General features: G+C 55.7%; 1 protein-coding gene across 2 annotated transcripts; it reads left to right on the top strand.

The window, feature by feature from the left end:
- Nucleotides 1-90: 90 nt before the first annotated feature.
- Nucleotides 91-17,207, top strand: osbpl3b (oxysterol binding protein-like 3b). Of its 2 annotated transcripts, none has more exons than XM_086155887.1 (22): nucleotides 91-215; nucleotides 3,239-3,381; nucleotides 5,009-5,125; nucleotides 5,255-5,308; nucleotides 5,618-5,731; nucleotides 5,821-5,940; nucleotides 6,029-6,140; nucleotides 7,049-7,152; nucleotides 8,133-8,225; nucleotides 8,307-8,466; nucleotides 9,371-9,501; nucleotides 10,007-10,144; nucleotides 10,438-10,531; nucleotides 10,688-10,932; nucleotides 12,505-12,642; nucleotides 12,742-12,805; nucleotides 12,907-12,985; nucleotides 13,059-13,203; nucleotides 15,181-15,313; nucleotides 15,561-15,687; nucleotides 16,001-16,123; nucleotides 16,688-17,207. In XM_086155887.1, exons 2-22 carry the CDS (start codon nucleotides 3,286-3,288, stop codon nucleotides 16,782-16,784), a joined length of 2,484 nt encoding a protein of 827 aa, XP_086012013.1. In that variant the 5' UTR covers nucleotides 91-215; nucleotides 3,239-3,285; the 3' UTR covers nucleotides 16,785-17,207. The 2 variants fall into 2 exon arrangements, with proteins under 2 accessions (XP_086012013.1, XP_086012012.1); XM_086155886.1 differs by having other exon boundaries at nucleotides 10,438-10,585.
- Nucleotides 17,208-17,507: the final 300 nt, after the last annotated feature.

Raw genomic sequence — 17,507 nt, 5'->3', positions numbered from 1 at the left:
CGCTCGGAGATGCCACAGGCCCCGCCCACCGAGGTGACGCAGCGCTTTGCTCCTCACGCTGATTGGCTGCCCCTCCCACCCTCCCGGAGCCGGGCGGACACTCCGCTCCTCCTGGCCGCGTCCGGACCTCCACCCAGATCCTCCACACCTCCGTCTCAGCCTCCTCTTCTGTCGTCTGACCACCTGAAGCTGCTCATGTAAGCTGCTCCGGCGAGGTCAGTGGTAACCCTCTCCACCCTCTCCACCTTCTCCTCCTCCTTCTCCACCTTCTCCTCCTTCCTCTTCTCCTCCACCTTCTCCTCCTCCTCCCTGCTGAGCTGAGTAGTGACTTTTGAAGTGGACTCTGGTTCTTCTCCTCCTCTCCTCTCCTCCGGTTCCGATGGACGGGAAGTTCTGGTTTCCGTATCCATGGTAACGCGAAGTCTCCTTCCTGCTTCTCCTGCGTGTCTCCTCCCCGGGGAGCTCGTGTCTGAATCAGTAAAATCAACATTACTAAGAGTAGCACTACTAATGATGACAACGATATGCTTCCGGGCGCTTTGCCGTGCGTGTGCGCACTCCCGCGGGATTTGACGCAAAGTCAGGAAAAGGCGTGACTTCCGGCCCCCGTGCGCGGTGCGGTGGTCGTCTGGACCCGCGAGCGGCATGTCTTCACTTCTCAGAGGATTTCCGGAAAGCCAAACGTCCGGGGACGGCTCACCGGAAGTTGTAGTTTCGTGACGAGCTCCGTGTGTGTGTGTGTGTGTGTGTGTGTGTGTGTGTGTGTGTGTGTGTGTGTGTGTGTGTGCACCATCATGTGGACGCAGGTGTCCGTCCTCTCCAGGCGGTGTCTCTCTGCCTGCTGAAGGTGAAGGTTCCTCCTCAGGAGGCGGCTGAGGTGGGCTTCTCTCCAGCAGAAAGTCCTTTGGATCTTCACACCTCCACCCTCATCCCACCTTCTCCCAGCTCCTCCTCCTCTGCAGTTGTCCAGGTCACCTGTGTCTCCTCCACCTGGATGTGCTGATAAACATCTGCATGTGCACAGACTTCTTCTTCTGACTTCAACTAAAAAGTCCTGAAATGTTGAAGGACTCGGTGCGTGGTGATCTTTTATCAGACGTGGAGGACCGCGTTGTCTTCACGCTTAATAATGCAGGGGGTGGAGGAGAAGCTGCAGGCGACCGGAGCTCCTCGTGGCAGGTTCTCCTCGAGCATGTCCAGCTCGGACCTCCTCCGTATCCACTCGGAGGTTCACACCTCCTCTCCGGTGGACAAGCAGCTGAGCCATCATGAGGAGTGACGGCTGCGTCCACCTGACGGGACGCCTCCTCGGTCTGGACCTGCAGCAGGTCCCTCTGGGCGCCAGGATCACCTCCTGCTTCTGCTCCATTCTCCTGAGCGCGCTGAAGATGGCGGGCGGCTCCTTCCATGAAGCCATCTTTGAATTACTTTGCCGCTGTCTTTGGTCCGGACAGAGGATCAGCGGGCGAGGAGATGTTCTCTCTGCACAGGAGGTGAGGCTGTGTGAAGAACCAGGAGAAGGGAGACCCCAAGTGTCCGGCCGCGGGGTGTCTGGAGACCTCCTCCTACCTGTAGGTGGACTTGGACGGCTCCTCCCGCAGCTTCGCCAGAAGCCCTCAGAGACCCGTGTCACGGCGAGCAGCTCCGTCGGCTGGAGGTAACGGTTACCGTGGCGACAAATATCACAGACCCAAGATAGGAGTCCCTTGGGGGTCGGTGGGACTGACGGAGGAGGACCTGGTCCTTCTTCTCTGCCGTCCAGCGGAGACAACAGTGGACAGGATCTGCACCCTTGGGACGTGGAGATCAGATCCTCCACGAGGCCACTTAGCTCTTGAAGGTTACCTTCAAGTCTTCTGCTGCTTCTCCTTTAGCGGCTATGCTAACAATGACCAGGCGGTCTGTGGGTCTCAGGGGTGGAGAAAGGACAGAGGAGGAGGTGGAGAAGCCGGAGAAGGTAGAGGTCTTTGGTTTCTCCCGCTTCTGGTCTTTTCTCCATCCTTGAAAGGATTTGGATGTGATTTCATGAACGATGTTTTGAAGCAAGAACTCCTCAGAGGTTGAAGGCCACCTCCCGCTGCTTCTCTGGGCCTTTCTTCTCCTAGAAGGAGACCTCCTGCAGGTTCTGGGTCGCTTTACCGACGGATGAAGACGGCTGAGTGATGGAGGAGAACCTGGAGGTGCCGATGTTCTCTGCTCAGGACGCCGTACCTGCCGCGGAATGAGACACGAGCCCGACTTGGGCACAGTTCCGGGAGGAAACACATGCTGGAGTGTGTGTGCATGTGTGTGTGCGTGTGTGTGTGTGTGTGTGTGTGTGTGTGTGTGTGTGTGTGTGTTCGTGGACATGAAAGGCCCTCCCTGATGGAGTGGACCTTCCACCTGGCATGTGGAGGTCCTCAGCCCTCTGAAGGTCCCCTTTGATGGACCATCTCCTCTCCAGCTGCTTGCCGGCGCCCTCTTGGATCTTCTCTGCTCCGCCCCCGGCTGGAGCTCCGCCCCCGGCTGGAGCTCCGCTCCCCTGTGATGTCATCTGCCCGCTGCTGTCCATGGATGTGGAAGCCCACCATGGCAGTTACCATGACAACAGGCCTACGAATCAACCACTCTTGTTGGGTCATGGATGGATGATGGATGATGGATGATGGATGGATCCTGTCTCCTCCTGAGTCCGTTCTTCTGCTCAGCGTTGTCCTCTGAGAAGATCTGAGCTGCTGAGCGTCTGCTTGCTCCCGTGTAGATGATTTACTCGGGCGTCCGGAGCCCGATGGCTGATGGACCTCCGTGACCGTCTGTGGCCCAGAATGAATCTGCAGATGAGCTTCTTGAGCCGCGGTAAATCAGCCGGCTAGCGCCAGTTAGCACGTGTGAGGAGAACCGCGGCCGTGGTCTGGACGGAGGCCCGATCATCTGGGTGGTGAGGTGATGACGCTGCATTTCACTGATGATGGCATCATCTCACTCTGGCTTTACGCGCCGCATCAAACCCCATGTCTTCCACATGTTTGCAGAGGGTTCCTCCAGGTTCCCCGCGTTCCTCCCACGTGTTCCAGGTTCACTGGAGACCTACGTTTGTCCAGAGGGTGAATGAGAGGGTGATTTCTGATGTTCAACTGAAGAAGGAGAGATATCCGGGCGTCTCCTTCTCATGCATTTTTCATGGAGACGGATCTGGAGGCTTTTAGAAGGTCCCTCCCCGCCTCCGCTCCTGACCTCATCCCCACTCTTGTCTCCTCAGAGGAGCGTTCCTGGTCGTCCAGCCTCCGCCAGAAGGTCCGCGCTGAGATGTCCCCGGAGGAGCGAGGCGTGGCCGTGCAGCAGAAGATCTCGTCCGTGTCGCGCAGCAACAGCGGCTCCTCATCCAGACAGGACGGCCGGCAGGTAGCAGCGCCACCACCTCCTCGCCTGAGGAGGCACTTTGTTAGCAGGTTCCTCTTCGTGCACCGGGTAGCTGCGGGTAGGTCCAGAGAGGCCCCTTAGACGTCGAGATGTTGTCGACATCCTGGCCCAGATTCTTGTCCTCACAGAAGCCGACAAGTCCAGGATGTTTCCTGCAGGCTGTGGGACTTTTAACCGCTGAGACGGCGGTTTTGTCCTTCCAGGAGCCATGTTCCCAGAAGACACACCTCCAGGCCTTTGAGCTCCTCAAACCCTCAGCAGGACCTCTGACGTGTTGGGACTCATGGTCCGTCCGCAGCGCCCTCTCACCAGGACCTTCATGTCACACCAGGACCTTCATGTCTCACCAGGACCTTCAAGTCTCACCAGGACCTTCATGTCACACCAGGACCTTCATGTCACACCAGGACCTTCATGTCTCAGCGGCCATATCGTCTCCGATCCCGTCACTGCTGTCGCCCTCTGAGATGTCTGACCTCGAGGAGAAGCTCCTCTGCCAGTGCCTCACCCTGACAGGGGTGGAGACGCCACGCCCTCCAAAGCCGAGCGTCTTGCTGTCAAGCCGCCCGAGGACGCAGAAGATCTGAGGGAAGCGACGCCTCCTTCCTGGACCAGGATGTTGTTACAGAGGTCGGAGAAGAAGTCAGGACCTACCTGAACGGGCAGCGAGACGGTTCCGGGTGGATCGTTCCTCCAGCAGCAAGTCTGATACCTCCAGCCGAGTGGATACCTCCAGCTGGAGGTCTGTCTGCGGGCCGCCGACACCTTCATCGTGTTCAGACGGTCCTGCTGGTGCTGTCTGGGTGAATCCCCGACCTGCTCCTGGTTGATGGACCTTCTGGGCTCCCGTCCCGGTGCAGCAGCTCCACGTGAGAGCCGAGCTTCATAAAGCACGAGAAGCTCCTCATCCTTCATCTGATCCACGGCCCGCCGCTGGCCACGAACCGGCGGCCAGGATATTTTGAGATCCCTGGTCTTCCTAGAAGTTCCCTGAAGAACAGAAGAGGTGAACTGGATTAGCATTTGATGAAAGCCCACCTCTAATCTGCGTGTTTTCAGGGAATTAGGAGGTGAGAGGTATAATCCTCGGGGAAGGTGGTGGAGATGAGTGAGATCAGGCAGGTGACACCATTAATGGCAGCATGAGGGCGGAGGCTGGAGCCCGAGCCGCCCGGACCTCCTCCGCTCAGATCCTGCTCCGCCGGCGTGATGGACCAAGGAGGAAGAACTCGGCAGCCCAACAGCCGTGAGGGAGGGAGGTTGAGCTCCTGCTCCTGTACAGGCTCTTCATGTTTGGTGCCGTCCTGAAGATAGAGGTGAACGTGTAGCTCAGTGGTAGAGCACATTCTTGGCATCTATGAGGTCCTGGGTTCATCTCCACTGTAAGTGGCTTTGGATCCAAGCGTCTTCCAAATGACTGTATTCTATTCCAGATGGTGCGGGCCAGCCGGGGTCCAGGACCACGGCCTCCCCTCTGGAGACGAGGCCATCAACGCGCTGAAAGATTGCATGTTTGGCAAACTGTAGACGTGAGCGGGACATCTGCGCTCCCCGAGTGGACCTCCACCTCGATGGGTGGCAGGTAACATTGAGGTGTGTGTGTCCACAGGACAGCTGGGAGATCCTGGAGGGCCCTCAGGGCGGCTTCAGCGACGTCCTGGAGCCCCAGAGGCAGGAAGGCTACATGCTCAAGAAGAGGAAGTGGCCCATGAAGGGCTGGCACAAGGTACGTCTGAGGATAGACCCTGGTGGCCCCTGGTAGCCCCTGGTGGCCCGAGACCGAGCACATGTGCTGAGGAGGTGTGTGTGTGTGTGTGTGTGTGTCTGTGTGTGTGTGTGTGGTTTCTCCCTGCAGAGATACTTCCTCCTGGACAAGGGCGTTCTGAAGTACGGGAAGCGCAGCGCTGATGTAAGTACAGGAGAGCGGCGGGCGGCGTGATGCCCGCATGGCGGTCGGTCGCAGAGCGCCACCAGCGAGTTCCCCCCCCTCGCTGTCCGTGTGGTGCCGCTGCTTCAGAGGTCCTCTTCATTATTGATGAGGGTTTGATACCGAAACACACCCCTGAGCGATAGATGATCGGAGCAGATTCTGGATCGATATCCAACTTGTTTTGAGAAGGATGACCTTTTCCTGTAGACACTTGTGTCCTCACAAGAAGCGTCCGGCAGACGGGCGTCCAGCCTCCGGCGGCCGGACTCACTCTGACTCCGCTTGCAGGTCGACAAGGGGAAGCTTCACGGCCGCATCGACGTGGGGCTCTCCGTGATGGCCGTCAAGAAGAAAGCCAAGTGCGTCGACCTGGACGCCCAGGAGAACATCTACCACCTGAAGGTAAACCGCCGACGTGCGGCGAGGGAGCTTGGAGGCGTCGTGAGGAGGTGCACGCCGGCACCCGCATCTCTGTCCTTGTGCTTCTGCAGATGGACTCTCCGGAGCAGTTTGAGGAATGGGTCTCCATGCTCCGTCACCACCGCCTCTACCGGCAGAACCAGATCGCCGCGTTCCCCGTGGAGAAGCCCGACGCCGCCTCCGCCTGGAAGGTACGCCGAGCTCTGCGGAGCTCCTCACGCTGTATCTGCAGATGTTCCTCCGGCGACGGCTGACCTCCGGCTGCGTTTGCTGTCGCAGGGCAGGCGGCCCGGCGAGCTCCCCCCCCCCGCCGGCCCTCCGGCCCGCGGTGGCCGAGCCGAGGCGGCCGCCTGGCTGAGGACCTCCGAGGACATGGACAAGTGCTCCAAAGGTGAGACGGCCCTGGTGTCCTCCTGACCTTCTGAGAAGCACCATGTCACCGGACGGCTTCACTCATCTCCACGCCGGATGTTCTGGCGGCGCCTCGTCTCCAGACACAGAAGAAGGTGTGGGGAACGTGTCCCGGACGTCTGCTCCACACCTTCAAAGTGAGACAAGCTATGAATACACCTCAAAGTGTGTAAATTTAGAATTCCTGAAGTCCTCTGAAGCCGTGGCAGCTGTCAGAAGTCTCCGCCGTCCCAGTTTGTCTCCACGGCGCTGGTGTGCGTCCTGATGTCGCTAACAGCGATAGGACAGCAGATAGATGCTGTCCAGATAGGACAGCAGGAGAAGCAGCACAGCGGGAGCTGGAGATGATGGACCTCCAGAACCGCAGAGCAACCAGGAAGATGTTTGACGCCCTCTTCGGGGAGGACACTCGGCCCGGATGTCAAGGAAGCCCGTGAATCTCCTGCGGTGTCGTCCAACCCTGGTTCTGAGGCTCCTCTGCTTCTTCTGCCGGTTCCTCTCTGCTTTTCATGTCATCTTCATTATATCTCGGGAGGCCGGTCTTAGTTTCTTCTTGGGTGATGTGTAGGTCCACCGCCACACGTGACAGAGGTCAATCGGTGAACTGCATATTGAAACTGATGTCTAAAGTGGCCTCCACAGAGACCAGGGTTCACCAAGGGTGCAGGTCCCTGTAGGCTGAGGTCTTCACAGCGGTCGGGCAGCAGCAGCCGTCAGGTGTCTGGAACTTTGCCGACATTAACCTGGAGAAGGAGAGCGTCTGGAGCCTTCAGCTCCGACGCTGGAGGATCAGTGGGTGCTCCTCTGCTCCTCCTCTTGACCGTGTGTGTGTGTGTGTGTGTGTGTGTGTGTGTGTGTGTGTGTGTGTGTGTGTCCTTCTCCCCGCAGACTTGTCGGTGTGTGACGCCTACCTGCTGGAGCTCGGCCACCTCCTGCAGAGTATGGAGGTCCTTCATCGCACCTACTCCGCTCCATCCATCCAGGCGCTGCAGGTGTGCAGGTCCTCCTTCCCGGTGACACCACAAGGCAGCGGCAGGAAGCACACCACCGTAGACCATGAGGACATGGGCTCCAGAGTTAAAACATTTGAAAATGTCTGGTCTCCATGGAGACGAGGAGATGCGACACCATGGAAACGGGCACACTTGCTAAATTGGCAGCCAAACGCCTTCAATTCAACCTGATATGGTCAACCATGACTATGGCCAGAACCCACCATCATAGTGACCAACCGGTCTGAAGTCCAGTCCAGTGCTCAGGAGTATTCAGAGTACTCCGGAGTACTTCAGGGTACTCCGGAGTACTCTGGAGTGCTTGGGCTGCCAGGACTCCCAGTCTACATCGGTCCTCCTGGCAGTCCAAGCAGTGACTCCTCCTCCTTCTCGGCCCGTCCAAGTCATCCACAGCGTCCCACGCAGGTGATGGCGGTCGGGCAGGAAGTGTTTCTACACACACGTGTTTCAGTCCGTCCACAAACCACAGCGCCGGCTTCTGGCGTGTCCCGTGTCCTGCAGCCTGGCGTTTCCAGAACCGTCTGCTGGAGCTGAACCTCACGGCGTGCACGGCACCTCAGAAGTCTCTTCAAATAGTCCAAGCTATTTTCCACCTCATGACTCTCCTCTGAAGTCCCTCTTCACTTTACAACTGATTTCCCGTTATTTCTTCATCTCGTCCACTCAAAGCATTTATTCTTGGTTTTGTCCTCTTTTGCAAAAGTTCGCTGGCCTCCATATTTTTGAGCCGCAATTCAATATCATGCTAATGCTAATGCTAATATCAGTGAAGAATCAGTGGACATGCTGATATCGGTGAAGAAGAAACCAAAAATGTTGGGGTGCCACAGGGGGAGTCTCAAGCTCAAGATTAATATTCTGAATCGACCTTGTTGTACGCTGGTGCAGCAGAGACGATCGGAGGCGGCAGCGGGTGTCAGCAGGGTCCTCCTCTAAATGCCAAATGTTCTGTTCGCCAGGCATCTGCATTTGACAGCCCCAAAAAAGACAAGCGGCTCCCCAGGAAGTGGAGATCGAAGAACTACAACAAGGACGTCAAGGCGACCCTGCAGGTAGACTTGGCCGGCAGATGATCTTCTCCGAGTGCGCATTCAGGACGGGTCGGTCCAAACTCTGCTCCCGCCTCGCCGTAGGTTCCCGTCTGCGTCTCGTCCGGTTCCTTCCGCCTCCACGCCTCCAACCCCAACCTCTCCACCGCCGCGCTCGCCGGCGACAAGGCCGAGCCCGAGTCGGCGGAGTGTTCCTTCCACGTCGCCAAGCTGCAGGGGGATTTCTGTCGCATCGCCACCAGCTGTGAGTCAAACACCGACGCCGTGGTCTTCCTGGTCTTCCTGGTCCTCCTGGCTCTTGGACGGATCCATTTTGACTTCCTCTCTCCTTGCGTTCCGTCCCGACTCGCCATGTGCCTTGAGCAACACGGCAGCGGCCATGTTGTTTCAAATCCATGCATCCGTCCAGGTTCCTTGGGGTTTGGAGTTCTCCTTGAACGTGTCCAGCACCGCATCTCCACGCGTCATCTGACCCGTCGCTTTGTTTGATCCGTCTTTTGATACCTATTTTGATCTGTGAATGTTTGAAGATGTCTGTCTGTCTGTGTGTTTGATCTGTGTTTGAATAGGAATCCCTATTTGTTTGATCTCAGTTTGGCCATTTTGATCTCTTTTCAGATCCCTTTGGTGTTGATTGTGACCCTCCTGTTTGTCTTTGATCCTCTGTATCTCTGTTTGTTTGTCTGCGTCACCTCTTTTTATCTCAGTTTGTTTTATCTCTCTTTTCTCCACGTTGATTTGACTTTGTTTATTCGACGTCTCTTTTTCTATGATGTCTATTCCTTTGTGTTCGTTTGATCTCGGAGAGGTTTCATCTCTTTGGAGGTCCCGCTCCGGTTCTTCCCGCCCCTTCGTGAAAGATGGCTGGCGGCTCTGAAGCCCATCCAAATTCACCGAGGAGCCTCAGAAGGTCTGGACCTTCTCACGGCCCCTGCGGCCGAACCGGCCCCAGATCGATACCTAAGAACGAGAACGACGGCTCCCCGAGTGTGAGATGATCACGGCGTCGCAGCAGCTCCGTCCTCTGGAGGCGGCGCAGGACGCCGGGTTCCTCCTCCTCGCTGCCGGGTTCCTCCTCCTCCTCCAGGGTCTGAGGCCGGGGTTCTCCTCCGCCGAGGTGACCTCTGGTCTCCTGGTTCCTCCCGCAGTGCACGGCACCATGAAGTCGGCCCTGAGCACGCTGACATCGGAGAAGGAGCGGCTGAAACAGTGTCTGGACTGGGAGGCCGGCCCCGCCTCCACGACCCAGGTGGTGGGTCTGAAGAAGGCGCTGGAGACGGTAAGCTCAGCTCCACGGACGCACAATCTCACCTCCATCTCCACCGCAGACTCAGAAGCATTAGTCCTCGCATCTGAAAGATCTCACAGCAGCCGGAGGTCGGCGTGAGGAGGGCAGAGGTCGCGCTTCACAAGATACTTCCATGGACAGCCGGGCTCAGAGAAGAACGGCTGTCACAGTAGAAGTCCTGGTCTGGAGCTGCAAGCAAATATCTCCATCAAAGTGCACACCTGACTTTTGCTGCCCCTCTGAACTTATCGCCTCAGGAGAGAAGATGTGACCTCCAGCTCCACCCGGCTCTTCATTCCCACCTCCTGAACCTCCGTCACGTGGAGGCCTCGGAGGCCCCGTAGGCCCCGTCGTGCTCTTCGGCGGAGGTCCGACTCCATTTCCAACCTCTGCTCTTCTGCTGGACGTCACATACCTCCGGGATCCTTTGTGAGGGTGTGTGTGGTCCTGCTACTCTGCTGCTGGTAACCCTGGCTGTGGTCCTGGTGTCTCCTAGGAGGCGGAGCCTGCGGAGGAGCCCCGCCCTCTGGTGCATCAGGCGTCCAACGAGAGCCGAGCCTCGGTGGCCGAGTCGCTGTCGGAGTTCTTCGACGCGCAGGAGGTCCTGCTGTCCAACAGCTCCTCGGAGAACGAGGTGAGTGAGACCCTGGTAGATCATTTCTGTACGTGAAGACCTGGTCCCTGGAGGAGACCGAACCCCCGCAGGACACGGGCGGGTCCGTCGGCCACGTTTGTGGTCCCGTTCGCCGAAAGGGGCGTCGCCCTCAAAAGGTTCCCTGGCAACAGAACTTGAAGTCTGTGCTGGAGACGCCTGAGAACGGAGGTCAGATACCTTCATCTGGAGCGGGTTCTTCTGCGGCATCTGCTGACACGACAGGAAGTTTCTTTGTACGCGGCGCCAATCATCTGGAGCATGCTCTGTTCCAGGCGTCGGACGATGACTCCGAACTCAGCGACGTCAGTGACAACATCTCTGTGGAGAACTTCGGCACCGACATTGAGAGCGAGCGACCAGACCCAGGTAGACCACCAGCACCACCACCAGCTCCACCTTCGTTCTCTCCACTCCCCACAGGTTTTCTTTGTCGCTCTCCAGAACCTTGCAGACCTTCTTGGGGGTTGGGTTCCCAGGTCCCTGACCTTCATATGTTCTTGTGTGCGTCCCACCTGCTCCCAGGCCCAGCGGAGGAACCCGGCGCCGCATGGCGACGCCGGTCCCGCCTCCCGTCGCCGAGCCCCGGGAGCAGCACGGTCAGCCTGTGGGACATCCTGAAGAACAACATCGGCAAGGACCTCTCCAAGGTGGCCATGCCGGTGCAGCTGAACGAGCCTCTGAACACCCTGCAGAGGCTTTGTGAGGAGCTGGAGTACAGCGAGCTTCTGGACCGGGCCGCACACACACACGACCCCTTCTGGCGCATGGTGAGCACGCATGTGTGTGTGTGTGTGTGTGTGACCCGTCAGATCTTGACAGAGAGGCTTTCACTTCCAGGAGCAGAAGGTTTCACATCTCCATTTCTGTGTTCTGCTTCTGGTTTCACGTTTGCTTTCCATCACTTCCTGTTTGTTTCTTCTGGAGCTCCATGATGCTCCCCGGTTCCCGGTCTTCTTCTGGTGGGTCCGCCCTCCAGCCCGATGCTTCCTGGAGATGTTCTCTCTCAGGGGAGAAGATTCAGAAGATGCTGCTTTGAAGACGCAACATCTTCTCCGTGGGAGGCAGCAGATGCTGACCTTGTGATGAACCCCCTCTGCGGAGGGTCTCCTTCGGAGTCCAGATGACAGCGTGACTCATCTCCTGCTACCTGAGTGACATTGAAGGCAGCATCTGGAGAGAGTCAGGACCTGAAGGTGGTGCGTCGGGTTCCCCAGCCCCAGGAGACCAGGTCCCAGGAGACCAGGTCCCAGGAGACCAGGTCCTAGGGGCCTTCAACACAGTCAGCCCTGATATCTCCTCATAAGCCTACCTGTGTGTGTGTGTGTGTGTGTGTGTGTGTGTGGAACAGTCTGAGGTCTGCCTCCATCCCATGTTGAAAAGCATTAGATAAGATCTTCTGTGTGCTCCTCAACCTTTGACCAGATGTTGGTCCATCTCCTGCTGGCTTTGTGTTCATCAGGTGAAGTGTTGAGGAGTGACAGCCATCATCTAACGTCAGCACTGAGCAGCATGACATCTTAGCAAGATGATGGAACCGGTCCCTCAAATGGAGAAGTCAGAAGAACTTTCAGGTCATCCGTCCATCCATCACTCATTCAGTATTTGCACTTCCTGTCCTGCTGAGGTTCTCCTTGGGAGTGAGGTAAAGGAGAAGATCAGGAAGGAGTCCATCTGAGGGACAGCACATGGTAGATGTTCTGGAGATGAAGTTCCACTGAGGGGGTTTGGACGTGGGCAGAGGACAGATGGAGATGATCTGGGTAGAAGAATGCTGAGGTTGGAGGAGCTCTGGAGGAAGACCAGACCATAGATGGGGAGGAAGTTGGTGTGAGGAGAGGGTGAGATGCAGGCAGATGATTGGCTGAAGGTGAGATGGAGGCAGATGATTGGGTGAGGGTTGGATGGACCACACCTTGAGTCTGGGAAGCTTCTGAGAAGCCATGACCCCATGGAGATCCCAGTGGGGCGGCAGGAAGGAACCCCGAGACCTCGGTCTGAGCGGCTCTCCTATGTGGGCCGGAGTGTTCCGGTTTCACTCCCAGCTTCGTGGACGTCTGAGAAGATGCGGACGTCCGCGTAGGAGGTGTGGAGATACGGAGTCCTGTGCGCCCACGGGTGAATATCTGCTGGTTATACGTAAGGCGTGCAGAAGGGTGGCTTCTCCTCCCTCCCTTTGGCCGGAGGTCTTCTCCTCAGGAGCCCCGGGACCAGAGGGCTCCTCGGCCGGCGGGGCCACGGAGGAGAAGAGCCGGACCGGAGGCCGACGGGGAAAAAATCCTCAGATCCCCGCGGATGTTCTTCAGATGAGCCGGGTGAGATGTCGGTCTCCGTATGTTCAGGTCCACGTCGCCACCTTCGCGGTGTCGGGCTACGCGTCCAGCTTCCACCGGACCGGAGGGAAGCCCTTCAACCCGGTCCTGGGAGAGACCTTCGAATGCCAGCGTCCAGACAGGGGCTTCCGCTTCGTGGCCGAGCAGGTAGGTGGCCGCCGGAGACGCTCCCGGAGCTCGGCGTCCTCCGCTCCTCCTGGTGCTGCTGAGATCTTCTCACCTGCCTGTGGTCTTCTCCTCCATCAGGTCAGCCACCACCCGCCGGTATCCGCCTGCCACGCAGAATCCAAGAACTTTGTCTTCTGGCAAGGTGGCGGTCCTGAACGCTGCAACACGTCCTCCAGTCCTGAACGCTGCGACACGTCCTCCAGACCCGCCTCGGGCGTCACCTCCTCTCTCTTCTCCCCGCAGACGTCCGCTGTAAGAACAAGTTCTGGGGGAAGTCCATGGAGATCGTCCCCGTGGGCACCACCCACGTGGACCTGCCGGGGTGAGACCTCCGTCCCCGAGCCGCCTTCTTCGGCGGCGGCCGCCGTCTGATGGCTGCGGGTTCTTCTCCCCAGCGTGGGCGACCACTACCAGTGGAACAAGGTGACCTCCTGCATCCACGACATCCTGAGCGGCCGGCGCTGGATCGAGCACTACGGGGAGATCTCCATCAGGAACTCTGGAGGCGACGTCTGCCACTGCAAGATCACCTTCCTGAAGGTGAGGCGGAGCAGCGACGCCCCCCGTTCTGCCGCTCCCACCTCCACCTCCACCATCACCTCCTCCTCCTCCACCTTCACCTCCACCATCACCTCCACCTTCACCTTCACCACCATCCTCAGAGCTCCTCAGCAGCAACTCCTCACACAGAAGAGTGGGTCGCTGCTGGGGCTTCTTCTCCTGACAGGCCTCCTGTCACAGCGTCCAGGAGAACCTTCAAGGCTCTCACACACACCAGAGGTTTGTGCTGAACAACAGATACAGAAACAGAAGATCAGAGGTTTTAGAAAACACACTCAGGGAGATGACAACCTGCGCCAGGTACGACCACAAGACCTCAAACTCCTGGACCACCACTCATACACACACATGTTCTGACATGCACATACATACATGTTCTGACATATATACATACACACATCTACACACATGATCTGACATATACATACATACATCTACACACATGTCCTGACATATACATACATACATCTACATACATGTTCTGACATAGACATACATACATCTACACACATGTCCTGACATGTACATACATACATGTTCTGACATATATACATACATGTTCTGACATATACATACATACATCTACATACATGTTCTGACATTGACATACATACATCTACACACATGTTCTGACATATACATACATACATCTACACACATGTTCTGACATATATACATACATACATCTACACACATGTTCTGACATATACATACATACATCTACATACATGTTCTGACATTGACACATACATCTACACATGTTCTGACATATACATACATACATCTACCCACATGTTCTGACATATACATACATACATCTGCACACATGATCTGACATATATACATACATACATCTACACACATGCTCTGACATATACATACATACATCTACATATATGTTCTGACATAGACATACATACATCTACATACATGTCCTGACATATACATACATACATGTTCTGACATATATACATACATACATCTACATACATGTTCTGACATTTACATACATACATCTACATACATGTTCTGACATTGACATACATACATATACACACATGTTCTGACATATATACATACATACATCTACATACATGTCCTGACATAGACATACATACATGTTCTGACGTATACATACATACATCTACATACATGTCCTGACATAGACATACAGTTTGTATGTAGATAGAAGAAATATAAATATATATATATATATATATATGTATAGCTATACATTTATATATATCCATATATATGTGTGGTCAAAAATGAAGAAATGAGCCGCCAGCAACAACATCCTGACCAGCAACCACTGGTACTTTGGATCTTCAGTGACCAAATAGCACTTTGTTTAAGTCGCTTTGGATAAAAGCGTCTGCTGAATGACTGCAATGTGATGTCATGGAACATCAGCAAAAAAGAGCTCAAGATCAGACCTGGAAGGTCCTGAGCTTTGGAGGAGGAGACTTCTTCCTGGACAACCATCAATACGACACAGAAATATATATATTTATCTATATCTATCTATATAGATAGATATATAGATAGATATAGATATATATGATGATATCATACATCTAATACAAACATATATGATGGTAAAATGCATGATATCAGAGATCCAATTACATGTGTTATCCTGTAGGTTCCCACTGAAGGCTCAGGATTAATGAGTTATTTGTACTCTGATTACCCTGTACCCTGCCAAACACAGACACACACACACACACACACACACACACACACACACACACACACACACACACATCTGACATCTAGCACTTCCAAAGTACTCCATCCATCCATCAGACCCCCCAGAAGGGAAGCCCCCCCCTAATCAGTCCTTCACCTTCGACCTCCTGGAGCAGTGGCTGTACACACACACACAAACACACACACACACACACACACACACACACACACACACACACGTCTGACACCTCCACCTTCCTCCAGGCCAAATACTGGAACTCCAGCGTGAACGAGGTGGAGGGCAGCGTGACGGACGGGAGCGGGAAGGTGGTCCACCGCATCTTCGGGAAGTGGCACGAGGCCATCTTCTGCGGGGACACCTGCATCTGGAGAGCAAGTAGGACTTCTTCTATCACTCAGCACAGGAGGTCCAACCCGGGCTCGGGTGGACCTCGTCCATATGTGTGACCTCATTGTTTGGAGCTCGGTTCCAGGAGGTTCCTCCCAGCCGGGCTCCGTTCACACCTTCTCCCTGCTACCAAAAGCAGGTCTGGGTGACAGTGACACCGGTGTGTGTGTGTGTGTGTGTGTGTGTGTGTGTGTGTGTGTGTGTGTGTGTGTGTGTGTGTGTGTGTGTGATGCAGATCCCATGCCTCTGGACCACGAGCAGTACTACGGCTTCACCAAGTTCGCCATGGAGCTGAACGAGCTGGACCCCTCCCTCCGAGCCCTGCTGCCCCCCACAGACTCTCGGCTCCGCATCGACCAAAGGTAGGCGTCCGTCAGGCCCAGGAGACGAGGAGCTGCTTTTGAAGGTCCAGCAGAGAAGGAGGAGGGGGAGCTGAGGTCCTCCTGCAGACGAGGGTCGGGTCGGAGAAGGCAGAAGGAGAAACACACCTTTCCAGGGTTTCTGTGTGTGAAGGCAACAGATCCAAAGAGCATGTGAACATCCAGAGGGTCTCTCTGATCCAAACATCTGAGAAGAGCCTCCCCTTCAGGTCTCTAAACCCTCTGTGTGTGTGTGTGTGTGTGTGTGTGTTTGTGTGTGTGTGTGTGTGTGTGTGTGTGTTTGTGTGTGTGTCAGGCTGCTAGAGGAGGGGAGGGCCGAGGCGGCAGAGGAGCAGAAGCAGAGGATTGAAGCGCTGCAGAGGGAGAGACGGAGAGTTCTGGAAGAAAAGTGCCTGTCACATCAGCCCAAGTTCTTCAGGTAAGAGGTTTGAAGGTTTGAAGGCCTGAAGGTCTGATGGTCTGAAGGTCTGATGGTCTAAGGTGGAAGAAGAAGGACGATCCACCTCTGATCTGGTGACCCCACAGCTCCGTGCTCTTGGTTTCTTCTATGAATACATGCATCCTTCTTCTCCTTCTCCTGTGTCTCCTCCCCAAACCTCCACCTCTCCTCCTCCTGTCCTCCTGTCCTCCTGTCCCCCTGTCCTCCTTCCTTCATCCTCCTCCGACTCCTGGCTTTGGTTCTCCTGGAGTCGTGGCCTGACTCTGAGCATCGGTGCTCTGAGGAGATCCAGTTACTTTTTCCTTTTCTGACTGCGGTTGACATGGAATCCCTGGAATGTTCTGCAAGGGAGCCGCAGGATCTTCGGAGGAGACCCTGAACGGTCGTCCGTCTCCGGAAGTGGATCGAACGCCGCCTGCGGTCCAATCGCAGCTGGGATAGGCTCCGGCTCCGGCTCTGGCTCCGCCCCCGCTTGGCGTGCGAGATGACGCGTGAATGTCGTGCGTCCGCCATCCATGCTGTCTCTCTGTGGCCTCCTGGCAGGAGGCAGAAGGACGACTCGTGGGTGAGCAGCGGCGTGTACTGGTCCTGGAGACGAGACCCCGGCTTCTCCCACATGGACTTCCCCGCGCTGTGGTGACCTCCATCGCTGACCTCCATCGCTGACCTCCATCGCTGACCTCCGACCCCGACCTCCGACCCCGACCTCCGACGCTCTTCTTCCGTCTTCGCCGAACCGCTGCCTTAATTGCGAGTGCTTGTTCCCGTTCCATCAAAACCGAGGCGTCACCAGAAGGTGGGCGACTCCAGCTCCGGGTTCCTCCTCCCTCCAGGCAGCGTGGAGGGATGGACCTCCTGACGGGTCCCGGTCCAGTCGGCGAGGTCTCCGCCTCCAGGCCGACCTCACCTCCTCTCCTCTTCTGGATGATGGAGCGCCCGAGGAGCCTGACAGGAAGCCTTTTCTGGTCGTCCTTAAAGTCCTGAAAGTCCTAAAGCTTCTCAGAAGCTTCTTCCTCCTGGTCCGACCTGGAGGACAGCTGAGGGTCAATAAAGGTCTGAAGGTCTGAAGGTCTCCTCCCTGTGAACTCTGTGTACGAGATCATCATTCTCAATATTAGTACTATTGTTATGGTTAGTAATATGATTATTGATTTATACTCACTCTCATATATGATATTATATTACATCTCGATTTATTTGATATGACACAGAGGAAGGTCTGTGTCATATATGACACATGACCGAATGACACACATGTCACATATGTCAGTTGTGACCAACTTTTTCAAATATGACACATATGTCTCATATGAAATAAATGTCACTTATGAGACATTTATCAAATATAACACATATGTCACAT

This window comes from Fistularia commersonii, chromosome 11, assembly GCF_037954325.1.
Source record: "Fistularia commersonii isolate RoL2024-O1a breed Wild chromosome 11, RoL_Fcom_v1.0, whole genome shotgun sequence".
In the NCBI taxonomy this organism is placed as follows: Eukaryota; Metazoa; Chordata; class Actinopteri; order Syngnathiformes; family Fistulariidae; genus Fistularia; species Fistularia commersonii.
The sequence above is the reverse complement of the archived record's forward strand: the minus strand, read 5'-3'. Positions and strand labels throughout refer to the sequence as shown.

What these genes read in the sequence shown, in the direction of transcription:
- osbpl3b (XM_086155886.1), top strand. Translation starts at nt 3,286, where the DNA reads ATGTCCCCGGAGGAGCGAGGCGTGGCCGTGCAGCAGAAGATCTCGTCC. An exon ending in ACGCCGCCTCCGCCTGGAAG is followed by an intron (nt 5,941 to 6,028) that starts GTACGCCGAGCT and finishes TTGCTGTCGCAG; the next exon opens with GGCAGGCGGCCCGGCGAGCT. An exon ending in TCCGCTTCGTGGCCGAGCAG is followed by an intron (nt 12,643 to 12,741) that starts GTAGGTGGCCGC and finishes CTCCTCCATCAG; the next exon opens with GTCAGCCACCACCCGCCGGT.